The sequence below is a fragment of the Cinclus cinclus genome, chromosome Z (genome assembly GCF_963662255.1).
Source record: "Cinclus cinclus chromosome Z, bCinCin1.1, whole genome shotgun sequence".
Taxonomy (NCBI): domain Eukaryota; kingdom Metazoa; phylum Chordata; class Aves; order Passeriformes; family Cinclidae; genus Cinclus; species Cinclus cinclus.
Genome location: NC_085084.1, coordinates 81,242,223 through 81,262,751, shown reverse-complemented (window position 1 = coordinate 81,262,751; position 20,529 = coordinate 81,242,223). Strand labels below are relative to the sequence as shown.

General features: G+C 38.9%; 1 protein-coding gene across 1 annotated transcript in view; it reads left to right on the top strand.

Annotated features, from left to right (window-relative positions):
• The window catches only part of RIT2 (Ras like without CAAX 2), a 188,269-nt gene that overhangs the window by 46,112 nt on the left and 121,628 nt on the right, over positions 1–20,529 (top strand). Inside the window, exon 2 of the mRNA XM_062512914.1 lies at positions 13,249–13,305. Within this exon, the coding sequence (XP_062368898.1) occupies positions 13,249–13,305 (57 nt within the window). The remainder of the gene's footprint in view (positions 1–13,248; positions 13,306–20,529) is intronic.

Genomic DNA, 20,529 nt, shown 5'->3' with positions numbered 1-20,529 from the left:
GAGTGGGAAGATTGGGAAGGTGGTTTGAGTTTGGAAGGCTGGTTGTTGTTGGGTTGGGTTTTTTTCTTTTTTACCTGCTGCTGGTTTTTCATGGAAAGGTCGAGGGTCACCAAATAGGGCTTCTGTCAGCCATCAAGTGAAGGTGATACATTGCACAATAAACCTCTGGGACAGCTGGTCCACACCAGAATAAATGACACCAAGGGCAGAGAGTGCATTACGAAATACAAAAAGTGAGTTTACTTCAGAAGAATGAAAGACTGAAACTCAGCCTATTTTGGGGCTTAAGTGTTCCTGGGTCATGAGACATCTCATTCCAGATGTAGGAAAAAAACCCCAATTGTCAGGTCTTTCCTTATTGCTGGTATTAAGACCTTTAAGATTTCTTATTCACACTGGGGACACAAGATTGAATAGGATAATGTGGGTTTTCTCTGTGAAATTACAATCAACCGTCTAGAAGTTTTGTATGTGTTTTGTAGCTTTCTGACCTTTTCAGTGGCACACTAATGCTATAATAAATCACCTCTTTTAGAGCCTGAAGTGCTACCTTTCACCCCCAAACATGTCTGGCAACTATGCCTGCTGTCAATATATCACCATAAAGTAGCGTGTGCATGCGTCAAGCAATACGAATGTGTTTTTGGCAGATGTCAACGTCCAGTCAAGTTCGTACTTGAGCGAGCAGGAAGAGGACGAGAGGCCTCATTTCACTTTTTTGTCCTTGTACTTTGTATCTTTTGATCTCTATCACTAACTTTAATATCTTGTGCAAAATGTTTGATCTCATGCCCCCTAACTCCTTTCACTCACACAATTTCATGTTGAAGGGATTGGTTAAGTCTTTTCTTAAAAGATTCATGGTTTTTCTAGCTTGATTTTAGATGAACAGTAAAGGGATGCATTCACAGCCAGATCTTACGGGACCTTGCAATGTCATAAATCTCAGAGCTTCCTGTCCATGTTGGTGTTCCCTTGGTTTTCTTGCAGGTAGGGAAACTGAGGCAGCAAGATATTGATGATAATCAAAGGATGACTGGTAGCATAGTCAAAAGCACAAAACACCTCTCCCCAGATTCACACCATCACATAAAACTTCCTCAGGAGTTTTTCAGTAATTATGACGTAAAGTGAAAGTAAGAGAAAGCATAAGGTTTGCTATTGTCCTTTGAGATAGCTCATTATTTCCCATTAGTTTGTCTCCAAATTAACTGTTGTTTTCTGGATCTCTGGATCTAGAAACTCTCTTCTACCCAATCACCTCCAGCCTCTGTAGTATTTAGATGTTAAGATACTATGTTCCTTTCAATTTCCTTGAAACGTTAAAGCTATTATTTAGAACTATAGGATATCTGTTACAGCAAGTCTGAAATTTCAGGGCCAGCTTGGATGTGACTTTGAGATACCTGAGCTAGTGGGAGATGTCCCTGCTCGTGGCAGGGGATTGAGCTCTGAAGCTCTTTAAGACCAAATTTTTCTCTGATTCTATGAAAACTGTTGCCTTTGTGATTTTCATTTTCCCTGCATAACCGTATTCTAAGTTACAACACAGAACTTCTTCTCCATCCAGAAGATCTAATTTTCCTAATGTCCAGGCCTTCTCAACGGTTTGATTTGTTTTTTGGGGAACAGATCATAATTACCAGGCTTTTAGATTTGGGTGTGTTCATGCGTGGATGCAGGGGGAATAAAATGAGGAGCCTCACCTTTCCTTCTTACAGAAACGTTTTCAGTACAGTAGCAAAGACATTAAGAACTCATGCTGGTGTAAGAGTTAATGTGGCAGGTTTGACTTTGTTGTGAAGTGTTGCTTAATTAGCTGAGAGAGAAAACAACTGAGATATGACAAGGTAAATATGTTGAGTGCAAAGTCACCTCAGCAGTGAGGAACACTTTTCCACTCATATAATGCAAATGATGTGGTATTTAACTCCACTGAGATAAATAACTACACTAAGAGAAGTGTAAATTGAAATATATGAGTAGGAAACAAACTGTAGAGGACAACACTTTGGGAATAACCAAATGTTCTTGAGGAACTGAAATATTTACTGGGATTTTAAAGATATTCTGGAGTCAGTCTTCTGACTTAAGATGAATCTTCAAAAAATCATTCCTTCTTTATTAGTTTCCTTTCTTTAAATACAATCTGACCACCATGATTATTGACAGAAAAAAATGTGTCAGATATTGAAAGAAAAAATTAGAGAATTTCTGAGAAAAATATTTTATATTTTGTTTACATTTTAATTTAAAAGGAAAGCCAGTATATTAAGATACCTTAATGAACAGAAATGAAAAAAATGAAAATTTTAATTATTTATAAATCACATTAATTTATAGTAGAAGGGTAAATATATGTAATTTATTATAAAATATATAACAATATATTTTAGTTAGAAAATAGATTTCATTCTTTCAAAAATGTTGATTCCATCAATCCAAAACAGTACATTTTCCTTTATTTGGTACAGTTTCCTGTCTCAAATTTCATCTGAACCAATCTTCTCACAGTGAAGTATTTTAATTTCAATGGAAGCTATAACAGCAGCAAGAAACAAGGTAATCAATTTAATCATCAACAACACTCATCACTCTCTACAACTGCCTTGAGAAAAGGTTGGAACCAAGTGGAGGTCCATATCTTCTCTCAGGTTACAATTGTCAGGACGAAAAAAATGATCTGAAGTAATGCCAGAAAAGGCTTAGATTGAATATTAGGGGAAGATTTCATTACTAGGTTAAAGTATTTGCACAGGCTGCCCAGGGCAGTGTTGACGTCCTCATCCCTGGAGGAATTTAAAAGCCATGTGGATATGGCAATTGGGGACAATGGTTAGTGGTAGCCTTGCAGGTGCTGGGCAAGTGGTTGGACTTGGAGGTCCTTTCCAACTTGAATGATTCCATGGTTCTATAAACTTTCAAAAAATTTATAGGAATCTGAATGTTTGAGAGAGGCACAAAAGGTTATTGTTCAGATCACCATGGGAAGATAAGTATCTTGTTTAGTCAAAGGGAATTAGTTGCCAATAGTGTCTATGAATATGGTTATTATCCTCAATTCACTGTAACTGATACATTGAGAAAACCTGGCACTGGAAAGGAAACAATGAATAAAAAAAAAAAAATCCTTCTCTGTTTTAACCCTGAATAAATTTTCTGTGAGGATTTAAGTGAAAGAGTTGTGTCTTCCTCTTTGATGTGTCATCAATTTTCTAGACCACGGGTCTGATGTACAGAAAACTTGGTACCACATTACAGAGCAGCAGCTACTCTCTCCCACTCACAAGAAAATACAGCAGCTGTCGCAGCCAATTCCTCACAGCTTGATGTATGGGGTGCAATTTCACCTGGAAGATGCCACAGGAGCTAACCACTAGTTTATGCTAGGAAACCTTCAAAAAAACCTCAATTTGCCACTACCTGAAACAGCAGCAAACCAAGCCTGAGCATCTCAAGTTATCATTACTGTGAAACATGTCAACAGTTAAAAAAAGAATGGGAGGGAAATGAATGTGGCTGCTGAGAGGCTTTTTTCACATAGAATGAAATGACTTAATCCTTTTTTTGAAAGTGCTTTTCTCATTGAAGTAATGATACTTGAGGGTCGTAGCAGAAGCCAGAGCCTACTTGTATTAAGAACAGCCCTATATTTCTCTTGTTTACTGTTTTCTATTGGTAAAAATGAGATTTATCCGTTGACTTGAATTGAAATATGTCTATCTCCAATGTTTCAAGATCAGCTCTATTCTTTTCTGAAATAATAAGTGAAAATTGAGTCTTTCTAGCTTTATTTAATGTACTCAATTTTAAAAATCACATTATCTTGGAGCTTGCTTTAAAACCTATTTATGTCATTATACTTTGTATTGCTCACTAATGGAAGGCTTAAGTTTCCCTTGGATTTGCTAACTGGAGAACAGTAGAAGGCACATTAAGTTTTCTGTCTGATTTTAACTTGATGTAAGAAAAACAGTGGGAAAATGCACTAATGGTGGCATTTACCAGGAGTAATTTCTGTTTATTAGGGCATCTTGTCAAGTCACATAAGCTAAGCAGTTCAGGGAATGTTCACTATTTTTGTGGGAGAATTTTTGGGAAGGGATCTGGGATACACTGCGGATGGTTTGTAAGAGGTAGCAACCTGCTTTATCATTATCATTAATTTGTATCACATTATGATGACGTCTCTTATGTGGGTAATAAATGCAACTGTCATCTACTTCCTTGTTTCCTTAACCACTAAATGGAATTTTAAACACAAATTTTATAATGCAGCATGTTCTGTCTTATGACTTGGAATTGTGTCTGGATGTAGATATTAATGGTAGTTAGAAGTCTTCAGTACAGCTATTTTTCACTAGAATGCTCTGATTCAGAAGACATGGAACTTTTCTGCTATGAAAGCACTTTTCCTGCATGGCATTTTCCTACAAGTTCCTCATGTCTTGGATGAATATTTTGCACAATTTCTCTGTTCCTCCTTCAGTCCATGCTGGAAGACTGCAACCACTGCCTAGTATTTGCCAAGTATTTTTCCACTAATGACACATTAAAGGAAAATCATGAGAACTCATATCTCTGCATCTAATGATTACAGAGAAGACCAGGGTAAGAACTGCTCTGTGATTAGTAATTTTATTTATTCATTCAAGATCATCCCAAACAAAAGATGCTTTTCTACCTTTTCTTTCCACTCACCTTCTTCCTAATTCTTTGTTTTTATTCTAAGGGAACACATTGTCTCAACATGTAGGTTTCTTCATTGAGTCCTTTGTTTCATTCTAATGGGAGAGTAGTAATAATAAAACAGAATAATTTCCAAGGAAAACATCTGTCTTTCTCTGTTACCACTAATTCCACCTCAACATATTTTAATTACAGTTTGCTCTTACTTTACAGTGCAAAAGTTACAATGGTAAGGAAGAGTTCCCTGTTTCTGCTCCAACTGCCCTAGCAACTTGATTTTCTTTTTCTGTTTAAAATTTTAAACAAAAATGGGGATTTCATGTGTTTAACTTTCATTTTAATAATATGGACTTTATGTAAAATATTTTTTATTTTAAGGCTACTCCTTTCTGGTGCCATGATACTCTTTTCAGTGAATTTCTGCTTCTATAGATGAACAAGACACCCACCCACATAGAAAAAAAAAAAAAAGCTGTACCAGAATCACAACCTATGCAGGATATTTTTACAGGAAGCTTCTGTATTTTTCTAGAACACCAGAATGTGTTTAACACAGAAATACAATTCCGCTTGCCTTCATTTCAGAGCTAATGCTTAATAAATAATACATTGTAACACCTAAAAAATTAATAATTGCAGCTCACAGATCTTGCAGCATTCACTCCTTAAACAGGTGGCAAAGCTTTTGGCCAATTCCTTGAAGGGTATGACAACGTAAAAATGTCTGTACTGGGCCACTACAAATGTGTCTTTAGGCTGATCTATTGTCAGTGAATCTAGTCTGTAATGTTGTTTGGGGAAGAACAAAGTGAAAGACATTACTGCTTAGAGAAAGAGATTTCTTCTTAGAAATCCTCACATCCTCTGTCAGTATGAAGTTAAGAGTGCATTTTCGTGGGGTGACATCTTTGAGTTTACTGAAACTAGTTTTAAAAAATCAAAGTTTTTAATCTAGCTATACTCTTTGCTATTTACTGTGTCATGGAGCAATCGTACAAATAACTATAATCAATGTACAAAAATACCTTATTTCTAGGCAATTTTCCCTGTATCTCTGACTACCTGCCCTTTGCTCTTTAAATTTCATGAAATCCAGTATAAAATACATAGGATTAGACATTACTCTTCTTCTCATATATCTTTTTGACCCAAATAAATGCTCCTCAGATCCCACCATTTCCATTGTTTTGTTCAGGTGACTAAACCTATCACTTTATCAGTTTTTATCAGTTATCAGTTTTATCTCTATCAGTTATTTATTATAAGACATACTACAATCTACATGCAGTATGTGTCTATAAATTAAATGCAAATAAAAACAATGGAAATATCTTATATACTCCAATCACATAGTCCTTTGGAAAAATGACACCCTATCTGATAGAGAAAAGTTTTGTTAGGAAATTGTAGGGAAAAAAAACCTCAAAAATGCAACATATTTTTTCAAAACTATAAAGGCTGCAGATGGGCTAGCTGTGACTTCATGAATTGTATATGAAACTCCTTCAGGTTTTCCCACTAACCCTCCCACCCCAAGAAGATCATAAATCTAGGGCCATTTAAATGCTCGTTGTGTTTTACAAAACATTGTTTTCCATATGAAAACTTCTTCCTGGAAAACAAAGACTTTATAAAGTTTTTGAGATCTGAAGCATGCAATATTTCAGGAAAACAAACCTTCATTTCCTGATCTGATATTATTTATGTATCTGATGGTAGAAGTTATCCTTTTTAAAATGTCATATATTAAATTAACATTTTCCCAACCTGAAACTGAGAATAGAGGAGGAAAAAATCTTCTTAAGAATGTCAGAGTTCACTGATGAAATCCTTTCACTTAAAGAACTCTTTAAAATAAAAGGATATTTTTCCATTTTCCATGTTTGAATCTCATTCCAGAAAATCCCTCATATGATGTCTAAAAATATTTTCTTGTCCATAGCCTAAATTAGTTCCTAGTTAATGTCTCAATTGTTTCACAGCAAAATTTTTTGTTTGATTTAATGCTTTATCCTTTTTTCATTCTTTTTGACCTTGTGTCATTAAACTTGCAGAAAGTGAACACAGATGAAATCTTTCTCAGATTGCATTTAGAGAATGTATATTTTTTCCTCCTCCTAATATATTTCATAATTATTAGTGTCTCAAAGTAATTAAAATTGCTGTAAGCATTAATGCGGTTCATAGAGCTCATTTGATTTTGAAAAAAAAACCCAAACAAACAAAAAACCCCCAAAAAACAAACAACCCCCCCCAAAACAAAACAAAACAAAAAAAAATAAAAATTAAAAAAACCCCAACCAAACAAACAAACAAAAAAAAACTGTCTTCACCTCCTACTATTCACAGAATAACAGAATGACAAAGTCCTCTGAGTTGGAAGGAACCCACAAGGATCTTTGAGTCCATCTCCTGGTCCTGCACAGGACCATCCCCAACAATCCCACCCTGAGAGCATTGTCCCAACTCTCCTGGGTCTCTGTCAGGTTTGTTGCTGTGCCCATGCCCTGGGGAGCCTGTTCCAGAGCCCAAACACCCTCTGGGTGAAGAACTTTTCCCCATACCCAACCTAAGCCTCCCCTGGCACAGCTCCAGCCCATTCCCTGGGGTCCTCTCCCTGTCACCACAGGGCAGAGATCAGTGCCTGCCCCTCCTCTTCCCTCACAGGGAAGTTGTGGCTGCTCTGGGGTCTCCCCTCAGTCTCCCTTCCTCCAGATGAACAGACCCAGTGCCCTCAGCCTCTCCTCACACAGCTTCCCCTCCAGACCCTTCACCGTCTTTGTTGCCCTCCTTTGGACACTCTCTAATGGCTTGAGACCTTTCTTACATTGAGGCGCCCAAAACTGCTCCCAGTATTCGAGGTGAGGCAGCCCCAGGTCAGAGCAGAGTGGGACAATCCCCTCCCGTGCCCGGCTGGCCGTGCTGTGCCTGGTGTCCCCCAGGACAGGGATGTCCCTCCTGGCTGCCAGGGCACTGCTGGCTCACGTTCAGCTTGACACTCACCAGGACTCCCAGATTCCTCTCCATGGCACTGCTTTCCAGCACCTCATTCCCAGTCTGTCCATACATCCACGGTTGCCCCATTCCAGATGCAGAATGCAGAATTTGCCCTTGTTGAACTTTACATGGCTGGTGTCTGTTGGTTAAGAGTCAGTGGGCAGAAGAACAACCACAAATGATGATTTATCTGACATGATGTAAAAATTCAGTTAGTTATAGGGATGTTTGTAATTTTTCTAAGCTAACAAAATAGAAATAAACATTCCAGTCTTCAGACATGAACTTTTGAAAAGACAAGTACCTTTTAGAAGATGACACCTAAGACCTTATGGTTATGAAACCACCAAAAGACCAGAATTGTTCAAACTCTTTAGTATTTCAGAAATAAAATAGTAGCAATATAACGTTTTCCTAATTGTTGAAATAGTTTAATTGTAATACAATACAATTTCTATTAATATGATAGTGTGTTATTAAATAATAAAATCAGGTATGTTCAACATGCCCTGACCATATCTTAGAAAGTAATTTAATATTACATGAGGACAGAGACAAGGTTCCATGCCAAATTTTAAAATGAAACATATTTAATATCTTTTTTTTTGATAACATTTCTTCCCTATGTGCTTCCTCTCCTCTCCTCTCCTCTCCTCTCCTCTCCTCTCCTCTCCTCTCCTCTCCTCTCCTCTCCTCTCCTCTCCTCTCCTCTCCTCTCCTCTCCTCTCCTCTCCTCTCCTCTCCTCTCCTCTCCTCTCCTCTCCTCTCCTCTCCTCTCCTCTCCTCTCCTCTCCTCTCCTCTCCTCTCCTCTCCTCTCCTCTCCTCTCCTCTCCTCTCCTCTCCTCTCCTCTCCTCTCCCTCTCCTCTCCTCTCCCTCTCCTCTCCTCTCCCTCTCCTCTCCCTCTCCTCTCCCTCTCCTCTCCCTCTCCTCTCCCTCTCCTCTCCCTCTCCTCTCCCTCTCCTCTCCCTCTCCTCTCCCTCTCCTCTTCCTCTTCTCATGAGCTTCCTGAACTAATTCTCAAATCCACTGACTTTACCATATTATATTTTTCTAATGTCCATCTTCTATGCTGGTCTTGTTGAAGCCTCAATGTTTATAAAAAGTACTAATTAAGGATCCACCAGAAGGGTGGATCTAAATTAAAATTATGTGAATCAACTGTATAGAATCAGTGATCTCTGAGTTCCAACTACTGTGGTAATTGTGTTAGAATGTTTTAAGTGTAGGATTTTGTGATCAGGGTAAAGATTCTATTGGAAGCAGATTTATCACACCATCACAACATCACCCAGGAGAGTGTGAATATGTGGAAGTTCTTGGGTGAATAAAGAGGAATAAGAAGCTGAGGATGAGATATTCACATCAGGGATACTATTAGCACAACAAATATTGTGTAAGCTTGCAACGTACTCTCCAACCTTGAAAAATAGATGTAGGACTGCTTTCAAAGTTTTTGCTACAAATAAAATTTAGAACAAATTAGAAGCAGAGTGGAATTCTATTCTATCTGCTCTTATAGCCGTAGGAGTATCCAAACATTTTTTCCTATTGACTTGTGAACCCACTCACATATATATTTTTTAAGATTACTGCTTTCTTTAGATGAAATTTGGTATTGCTGTACTGGACAAAAGGATGCTCCAGAATAAATATGTGACCTCAGCCTTTTTCCAAGCATGGCATTTTCTACTCAGTGGTTAATAAAATAATTTTAAGAGGGATTTAGAATTATAGTGAAAGTAGATGACAGGACTAAGCTTAGTATTAGAAGAAAACATATCCATTTCTATGCCAGCACAGGTACAATGCACTGCTTTTTAGATAGTTATGAACATTGGGTGAGCACCTTTGGAAAAAAAAAATAAATCTGAAGGATTTGATCTGAAGGATCTGAACTACTTTCTTGTTTTAAACAGACAGGAAAACTTTAAAGTTGCATTGTTACTCATCCATGTTAGACTTAAATTTACTCAGCTGGGGCAACCTGCATTTGCTTAGCCAGAGATGGATAAAGAAGATGCTATTCATGTGAAACAATAATCCTTTTACGTATCATATCTGCTGTGTGATGTACATGTCCCATTTAAATGAAATGATCTTCACAGTGTCATAAAATATTCATTAAAAATTGTCAGACAGCTTGCAATTCAAAATGTTTCACAGTATCTGCTATGGATTAAAAGGGTTTTGCTTGGTTTGATTTGGTTTTTTTAACCATTTCCTAACTGACATTGTTTTCACATGTATATCTATTTATTCAAGTAACAGTCTTACCAATTCATTCTATTTTCACATCGTGCTTTAAAGCTACATTTTGTGCTTTATGTGTGGCATAAATCTGAATCAAGGGTCCCTAATTTATAGACCTGTAAAAATTTGGTGTCGTATAACTTGGATTTCCAAAGGGCAAAAGCCACAAAGTATTCAGTGGCAGTTTGGATTTGTTAGGTGTGTTAATTTATACTGAAAAAGGCAATGGATGAGGAAAACCATGGGACCAAGGAGAATATTTTCAACACACAGCATGAAATACCAATACCATTTTTGTGTTAGTTTTCAAAATTAATTCACTCTGGAAAACGACTTTGGAGCTGATGTTAGTAGCAACGAAGAGCCAGCATATTCCAGCTGAGGTAGGAGTCCTGCTGGGGAGCCCAGGTAGGGTTGGTTATAGGCAGGTCTAACTCCCGAGGCTCCAGCTGAGCTACGTGGTTTCATGCCAGTGCTGATTGAAAGTCCTTTTCCTCTGGGAAGCATTCAACCAACTTCCAGCTATCATTCAGAACTAATTTCTGCACATCCACCAGCCAAGTCTGTGGAATACCTGGTAAAGCTGGACAGAGCTGTTGTTGCTCATCAGATGTCTGGAGTCTTGCTTGTCCTTCATCCTCCTGGTATAAGAAACTTGTATTTTTTGTAGCCACAAATCAGTTATGCCTTTCTCTTAGACAAAGTGACCAGCTGTGCCTGCTCTGAAAATACTTTCTGCATTAATATGAAGTTTGGTATAGCAGAAAATGCAAATTCTTATCTTATGGAACACAGAGGAAGATGGGTTGCAATTCCTGGTACTTATACACCAATTTACTTATCTTGCATTGTAATTCCGTGATTAAAAAGATCAGTGTACCTCCATTCCTTCTGTACTCTGTTCCTGTGAGAGAGTGCTAAATCCCAATGTGAGAGGTGGCAAAGACTAAGAGGCCAAAGAAATTCTTTCCTCTGGTGATTAGATAGAGCCTGTGACAAAGGGCTGTCAGGGAAGAAACTGGGAAAAAAATGTATAAAGAAGGGAGCTTTTATTCATCATTTTCCCAAGGAAATTAATGTAAGATATCCTCACTTCATTACTTTGAGTGTTTCTCTTGACACCTATCTTAAATTCCGTACCTCTCCAGATTGATTTTATATACAGTCATAGAAACATAAAACTGTTCTGATTGGAAAAGATCTCTAAGATCATCAAGTCCAGCTATTAACCCAGTTCTGCAAAGGCCTCCACTAAACCACGTCTTCACATTCACTTTCCTTTGGAACATTTCCACTTTTGCATGACACAATAGAAAACTTGATATTTAATACCACATGATGTTTTCAGATCATTTCAGTCCTCTTGAATCCTGGAGATTTGATGAGGGTATAAATGATGCATTGACTCATGGTTGTCTCAGGCGAGAGGAAAAACATTTACCATAAGTTCTGCCTGCCTTCTGAAAATTTTTGTTTCAATTATAAATACAGATTTTGCGTTGCAGGCATATCTCCAAAAGGAAAGAGAATGAGATCAGATGCAGAATAGTTTGGGGTGTTTTTCAAATTAAAAAAAGAAAAAATACTTGGCAAGAGAAAGTAGCAAGTAGTGAAGCAAATTGAATTAATATATGGTACAGGGCCTCAGAAAGCTGGGTGTGTGTAGGCATAAACCACACGAGCAGCATTCCTGCTAGCTGCCACAGCTTCTAAGAGCAAACTAGGCAGAACACATCAGGCATGAATTTATTCCTCATCAGCCACTAAATCAGATGGAGGTGGCTAAAAATCTGTCACAATTGGGAAAAAACAAAACAAAACAAAACAAAACAAAACAAAACAAAATGAAACAAAACAAAAGAGGTGTCTGTCCTGGAAATAAACGTGTCCAAGCACGCACAGTGCTTAAAAATAATGCATCTGAAAACAGATAATACAGAAGAAATGAGTGCGACTGTAGTAGATTTATTGCTCTATAATATATGTGGACTGAATGAGCTTTTTCTTACATAGTTACCCTCTCTGGATATCTATGAATTTATAATGCTGCTTCTTAGCATCTATATTTGTCTACACTAAAGATGCAATAATTTATTAACATGCTAATAAATGTTTAATACTTCTCCTCTTTATCATTTTATAAAACTATCTCCCTAGCCTCTGTTTCTTGAAAATATGAGAAGGACAAGCATTAAACTAACACAATGATGTTTAAAAAGTTAGTGTATTTACATGCAGATTTTTAAAATGTCTCACATCTTGCTCATAACTTCTGGCATGCATGTTGTTGAAAGTAGCAGAGATGTTCAAGACTTGAGGCAAAATCTCATATTTGATTTCATGCATTTTGCCTGATAATTATATTTCAGGTGGACTACTTAAAAAATAATCTATATAGTAGCTGTAGATGAATTGTAATGCCAGAAAAATAAAATTGAAAGAAAATGGTTAAAAAATCAATGCTATATTAAAAATTCAGTTTGACCCTTCTCTCTTTTTTTTACTTCTATTTAATTATAATTCACATGTTTAACTTTTAAGAGGCTTTTATTTGCAACTGTCAATGTTTGAGAGATATGTTTACTTTTCAAATTATTTGAAATTCAAACTTATTAGGAAAAAAACAACAAATAAAATGTAACTTCCCATGTTCTTCTAACTGCTGATGTTGTTACTGTAGTCACTGAATACCCAAGTTCGCTTTCATGTTTTTTCAAGGTCAATGAACTTCAGATGTCATGTTATGTTGGACAGGATATGAAAGTTTATGTCTTTCTACATAAATTAGAATTTCACTTTCAGCTTGCCACCTGTTCCAAATGTCAGGATGCAATTTTCCTGAAGTCTTATGTAACTTTCCTAAAATTTCTGAAAGCAGCCAGTATTTAGTCATAAAATAGTCTCATAAAAAGAAAGGTTCTATGGGTGGTTAAGCAAATCCTTAATCTGTTGCATAGGGTTTGATAAATTTGGTATCCTTGAATACACCAGAAATCAAATTAGGCACTCCAGTTAGTAGCATTTTGTAGCACTGTGGAAACCTCTATGAATCAGTCTTGTAAATCATGTTTTATGTTTTTGTCATGGCAATTTTCATTTGTATGCAATATCAGATTAACAGTATTTACCAAGTGTTAAAAATATATAAGATTTTAACACAAGAATTGATATATTGAAGTTTAAAAATTAAGAAATTAAGACAAGTGGTTTAATTCATATTTTTGTTATCCACATGTTCTTCTGCCTGTTTCTATTTCATGGAGGAGATATAATTAATTATTTTTCTTCCCTTCCTCTTTTTCCTCCGCAGCAATGACAATGCAGTTCATTAGTCATCGGTTCCCTGACTACCATGACCCAACTATAGGTGAGTACAGATTTTTGTCCTGTTCATCCCTTTCAGTTTCTCTGCCTTTGTGAGACTGTGAGAGAGTGACAAGCTGCTTCTAAAAGGCTCTTAGACAGAAGCAAGACTTTCAAACTTTAGATTACACCTTAACTTTGTGGTGACAATTGAGTTGTGTCATGGTTTTCCACAGACACTTCTTCCTGATGCTCTTTATACAAAAATCTCTTTCAAAAACAGGGTTCTGCATTCATGCACTGTAATTATTAATGTCATGTCGGGGTGTTTTAATACTTAAGATGCAAGACTCGAGGGCAGTCTCCCCGACCAACCTCTAAGGGTCCCCTGATATCAGGGCTAAGGTGGTAAAATGAGGAATGGGTCCACACCACAACTGTGGAACTAAATACTTTAATAACCATAAAAGAAAATGTGGGATGAGGTCCAAAACACGTGCACACACTGTAAGAGCTAAGGGTAGAAGACAAGGCTGAGGGAAAATCCAGGGTGTTTATAAGGGATGGTGAGAGGTGGGTCCAGGGTGAGAATCCAATGAGTAAAGGGAAAGGTGGTGCAAGGGAGGAGTAACACAGGGCAGGAGCCAATAAGGTAGGATGGGTGGAACAACGCAGTGAACATAAACCAATGGGGGGTACAGGGATACAAGAACTTTCCAGAACTGGGAGGAGAAAAGGGATGACATAACTGGGAATAGAGGAAACCAATGGGAAATGAGGGTTATAAAGCTTTGCCATGAACAGTTTTAAAACCTTTGACAACTTTCTTAGGAACTGTTATAAACTTCAACAAATGCCCTCCAAGGTCTGGGGCCGAGGGGTGACTCCTCACCAAAAACACTGGTTTGGTTTGGGATGTCAGCCAGTTCGATTCCTACAATGTCACGCATTTATATTTGCAGAATATGAAATAAAATTACTAAAGAATGTGAAAACTTCAATCTGGAGTGAGGTTTTTTGGTCCATTTTTTAAAGTTCTTTTATTTTAGTGCTGTTTCCCATATTAAAGTCTTAGCTAACCTTCTCTAGGAACATCAAATGACTACTCAATTTAATAGAATTATGTTCTGGGATTACACACTCTGCTAACTTTCTTGGGTTTACCTACTTTATAAACTTTAGTGGTAAGAGAAATTCACGCATATCTACTTTACGCTTTCTTATAATACATGTTTTTACTTGAATTTACATTTAAATGCTAAGTGACTGTTAGAATTGAATGTTTATTCATTTAAGAGTGCCTTTATTACTTAGTTTTACTTATACTTGCATTTATACACGCTATCCACGTACAAATTTAGTTATAACAAGAAAAAGAATCTGTCCCTAGTAATTGAAGAAGGCACAGAATTCTTCCATATTTACAAAGATTTCTTTAGGGAAAAAAAAATAAATCAATTCCTCTCAGTATTTTTTTTTAATTTTCAAATATATCAAACTCACTTTTAACTTTTTTGAAATTACTGTATTCCTATTCAGAGTAAACAATGACAGCTTTTATTTTTATTTGTTATTTCTATAGTCTTCCACATTTCCTGGATTTTAACTCTTGGTAAATACTCATAATTTTAATGATGAAAAAATGTATAAACTCTTCATGTCACTAATAATTTTACAACTGTTAAAAAAATTGCAAAACACCGATGAGATATGTCAGCTCTAAAGAATATAAAACTACTGTGGAATTGCTGTTAATTCATTTGCTGTTCTCAGATTACAAAAAAAAAAAAATCATTAAATCTAATTGGAAAAGAGGAACATTATTAGCTATCGACATCATTAAGTTATGTACATACATCCATCTTTATTATTAGGTGTTCACCTGCCATCAGTATTTATCCTTATATTGTATCACGTCATAATCTTAACTTATTGGTCTCTAGACACCACCACAATATGAATAATATATAATCACAGAGAGAAGGAAAGCTTATGGTGCATTCTAAATACGTACTGCAGGAATGCCTAGAGGACCTGATCAGGATGAAGGTCTCCTTGAGTGAGAAAGTGTTTCAACTCTCTAAAACCAACACTACAGAAGAAGAGAGAGGGTAAAGTGAACAGGGAATTATTAAATTCCATCTCACTCAGCTGGCTAGACACAGAACCAGAAGTAGGAATTTTGCTCTTCATCATTTCTCTTCCTCAGAACATGATGAGGACATACTGAAAAAGTCTTTTTACTGTCTGGGGTCCAAAATACATACTAAACAGAAAAAGAATAATCTTGGGCTAAGTATGTATGTTCTCTGCTGAGTAAATTTGTAGTACAACCCCTTAAAATTTAACATAAACCAAAAAGCAAACAAACAAAAAAACAAAAAACAAACAAACAAAAAAAAAAACAAGTAGAAGGAATCACTTGCTGCCACACCTGTAATAACAAACACATAATTTTCAAATGACAGCCCACTGAAAAAGTTTATACCTTTAAGATTGTTTTTGCTAGTTTTATGTTACTGATCTCAATTCACAGAATTAATCTCATGTTTAGTTACACAGATATTTTAATTTGTACAGATATGTTTACTATTTAGATCATCAGTTTAATAAAATGAGGGGATCCAAACTGAGCACTGCCAGGGCCAAGACTGTGCTGATGTCATGATGTACTGGAGAAAAGGTTATTCCTCAAAAGTTATGAGGAGTTAGACACAGATCCTTTGTGTCATGGGTAAGTTATCATCTAAGATTAGAGCAGTGATTTCTCTAGTCAGAGTTTTGTTTCTCACTGTAGCCCAGCAGCAGATGATGCAGAAATTACAAAACAGGCAACATATTAAATCTACATTCAAGCTGGCTGAGTGACAAAACAGAAAATTAAACAGTTTTTTCTTTTCTTTCTGAGACCCCTGATCTCTCCAGATATCAATTTATTGCCATTCTCTTGTGCCATACATTTCAGGCCACTTCATTCCTCAGCAATTTTTGTTTATGGAACCTATGGACTGTCCTGGAGTTTTATGGGCACACTGGCTTCATTTTTTTTGTGTACTTCTTTGGAAATAGCTAGGTCTCTGCACCTGCTCTTTTAGTTCTCTGGGCATTTTAAAGGAGCAGACTATTCTGTAGGAGTCACTCAACAGGTGATATTGTCCAGAAAAAAAAAAAGGTTTTATAGTGTTTTTTAAATGAAAATCTGCAGATTCCCAATGTTAACCAAACTATTGAGACTACAGTTCTCCAGCTGAAGATAAGGTGGATTGTCTCATTTTCTTGACGTGCATAAGAATCTAATAAATACCTACCTTTTTTTTTTACCGATGTTCTTGCACTATCGATTACACTCTCTTTGTTTTCTATGGCATGAACTTGTGATGACAGTGACCATGATGCTTAACTGTACAAATTTAGCCAGGATTTAAGGAGGTCATGCTGACAGAATTGATGCTGTACCTCCTTGCAATTGATGGGCCTTTTTCTAATTAATTCTCATAAAACAAAAAGATGAGTGGGAGGTATTGAAATAGAGGGGCCCTTGTAAACAGCATCATTGTCCCTGAAATCCCAGAATTTTTTCACTTTCAGTTTTAAGGGAAAGTTGTTGGTGACCCTAGGGCTGCCAAAATATTGATAATCACTTTGTCATTTATAACTTTTCATTGTCCACTTTAAGCTTTGATGTGGAAGTGGAATAATAATTTCAGATAGTTTTCACTTCTATACAACCCTGTGAAATAATTTGTCATCTAGGTAAAGATAAGGGATAATAAACTCTTCCCAAAACACATCAGCATAGCACTGATACAATCTGGTTGATATCTTAATTGGAAAGCAGAGCCAAATCACATTCAGTCACAAAATACAAAAGCTCCACGAAACCATCTTGTATGGTCAATTAGGAACACATAAAAGCCCTGAAACCAGGAACCTACAGTAGATTTTTGCTTTGACTTAAAAATAAATGGCTGCTAATTGGTTTTCATGTTTTATTTCATAAAATCTCAAAACTTTTCAATACTAAGAACTGTTCTAATTTTTTTTTTTCATAATGAAGATATTTTTTGTCCTGGCATGCTCCTTATAGAAACATACACATGGGCAGCTGGCTTCTGAAGGTTCATAGAAGGCTTCTCTTTTCCTCATTATTTTATTTGCATTTTATACTTTATCTATAAACTGATAACACAAAGAAATTTAAAGAGAGATAAGTTGGTTTGTTTTTGTTTTGTTTTTATTTTTGTTTTAATCTAATCCAAGATAAGGTTATAGTGAAAGCTGCTTAGTGATACTGAATGCAGAGTCTTTTCATTATAATATGCTGCCAAATGTGCTTCCTTTTCCCAGTTCTGCTCCCCTCTGAACACACAGTTAGGGATATACCCTAAATATTGTTCAGTAATAATCTTGCAGTGTTGAAGATGTAGGTTGTTATTTTTCACCTTTTTTATTTTGTGAGAATCCCCAGGAACGTGGGGTTTCCCTATCATTACTTCTCATTGTATTTCACCATTATGTTACTAATGCACCAGAGTTTTCTCTTCTTACAATGACTTGTATCTCTAGCAATACAGTAGAAATATACAATAAGAACATAATGATGCTTTGTACTTGTAACTTTTTCTTTTGTTAGCCACAGATATTTCTGAAATATTACAGGGCACCTTGATCACATAAAGCTGCTGCTGCTACTGCGAGCTGATGCAGGATTAGTTCTAAAAAAAAATTCAGTTTCCAGGTTATGGGATGAATATGTATATACATTTGTATGTTACACATACCTATACTTCAAATGTGTTAATTTGGATCTTGAAAAGGCCATGCAAATAGGTTTGGAATTATTTACAATTTTTTTCAATAATTATGATTTTTTAAAGGAATACCTACAGTTTTGAATAATTTAATGGAAATTGTGATGTCACAAAAGTGCAAGATTTTCTCAAAGATTGCTGTAAATTTATTTGAAGGAAAAGGCTCCTTCCCTTCCCTTCCCTTCCCTTCCCTTCCCTTCCCTTCCCTTCCCTTCCCTTCCCTTCCCTTCCCTTCCCTTCCCTTCCCTTCCCTTCCCTTCCCTTCCCTTCCCTTCCCTTCCCTTCCCTTCCCTTCCCTTCCCTTCCCTTCCCTTCCCTTCCCTTCCCTTCCCTTCCCTTCCCTTCCCTTCCCTTCCCTTCCCTTCCCTTCCCTTCCCTTCCCTTCCCTTCCCTTCCCTTCCCTTCCCTTCCCTTCCCTTCCCTTCCCTTCCCTTCCCTTCCCTTCCCTTCCCTTCCCGGAACTTCCCTTCCCTTCCCGGAACTTCCCTTCCCGGAACTTCCCTTCCCTTCCCTTCCCTTCCCTTCCCTTCCCTTCCCTTCCCTTCCCTTCCCTTCCCTTCCCTTCCCTTCCCTTCCCTTCCCTTCCCTTCCCTTCCCTTCCCTTCCCTTCCCTTCCCTTCCCTTCCCTTCCCTTCCCTTCCCTTCCCTTCCCTTCCCTTCCCTTCCCTTCCCTTCCCTTCCCTTCCCGGAACTTCCCTTCCCGGAACTTCCCTTCCCTTCCCTTCCCTTCCCTTCCCTTCCCTTCCCTTCCCTTCCCTTCCCTTCCCTTCCCTTCCCTTCCCTTCCCTTCCCTTCCCTTCCCTTCCCTTCCCTTCCCTTCCCTTCCCTTCCCTTCCCTTCCCTTCCCTTCCCTTCCCTTCCCTTCCCTTCCCTTCCCTTCCCTTCCCTTCCCTTCCCTTCCCTTCCCTTCCCTTCCCTTCCCTTCCCTTCCCTTCCCTTCCCTTCCCTTCCCTTCCCTTCCCTTCCCTTCCCTTCCCTTCCCTTCCCTTCCCTTCCCTTCCCTTCCCTTCCCTTCCCTTCCCTTCCCTTCCCTTCCCTTCCCTTCCCGGAACTTCCCTTCCCTTCCCTTCCCTTCCCTTCCCTTCCCTTCCCTTCCCTTCCCTTCCCTTCCCTTCCCGGAACTTCCCTTCCCTTCCCTTCCCTTCCCTTCCCTTCCCTTCCCTTCCCTTCCCTTCCCTTCCCTTCCCTTCCCTTCCCTTCCCTTCCCTTCCCTTCCCTTCCCTTCCCTTCCCTTCCCTTCCCTTCCCTTCCCTTCCCTTCCCTTCCCTTCCCTTCCCTTCCCTTCCCTTCCCTTCCCTTCCCTTCCCTTCCCTTCCCTTCCCTTCCCTTCCCTTCCCTTCCCTTCCCTTCCCTTCCCTTCCCTTCCCTTCCCTTCCCTTCCCGGAACTTCCCTTCCCGGAACTTCCCTTCCCTTCCCTTCCCGGAACTTCCCTTCCCGGAACTTCCCTTCCCTTCCCTTCCCTTCCCTTCCCTTCCCTTCCCTTCCCTTCCCTTCCCTTCCCTTCCCTTCCCTTCCCTTCCCTTCCCTTCCCTTCCCTTCCCTTCCCTTCCCTTCCCTTCCCTTCCCTTCCCTTCCCTTCCCTTCCCTTCCCTTCCCTTCCCTTCCCTTCCCTTCCCTTCCCTTCCCTTCCCTTCCCTTCCCTTCCCTTCCCTTCCCGGAACTTCCCTTCCCTTCCCGGAACTTCCCTTCCCGGAACTTCCCTTCCATTCCCGGAACTTCCCTTCCCTTCCCTTCCCTTCCCTTCCCTTCCCTTCCCTTCCCTTCCCTTCCCTTCCCTTCCCTTCCCTTCCCTTCCCTTCCCTTCCCTTCCCTTCCCTTCCCTTCCCTTCCCTTCCCTTCCCTTCCCTTCCCTTCCCTTCCCTTCCCTTCCCTTCCCTTCCCTTCCCTTCCCTTCCCTTCCCTTCCCTTCCCTTCCCTTCCCTTCCCTTCCCTTCCCTTCCCTTCCCTTCCCTTCCCTTCCCTTCCCTTCCCTTCCCTTCCCTTCCCTTCCCGGAACTTCCCTTCCCTTCCCGGAACTTCCCTTCCCTTCCCTTCCCTTCCCGGAACTTCCCTTCCCGGAACTTCCCTTCCCTTCCCGGAACTTCCCTTCCCTTCCCTTCCCGGAACTTCCCTTCCCTTCCCTTCCCTTCCCTTCCCTTCCCTTCCCTTCCCTTCCCTTCCCTTCCCTTCCCTTCCCTTCCCTTCCCTTCCCTTCCCTTCCCTTCCCTTCCCTTCCCTTCCCTTCCCTTCCCTTCCCTTCCCTTCCCTTCCCTTCCCGGAACTTCCCTTCCCTTCCCTTCCCGGAACTTCCCTTCCCTTCCCTTCCCTTCCCTTCCCTTCCCTTCCCTTCCCTTCCCTTCCCTTCCCTTCCCTTCCCTTCCCTTCCCTTCCCTTCCCTTCCCTTCCCTTCCCTTCCCTTCCCTTCCCTTCCCTTCCCGGAACTTCCCTTCCCTTCCCTTCCCGGAACTTCCCTTCCCTTCCCTTCCCTTCCCTTCCC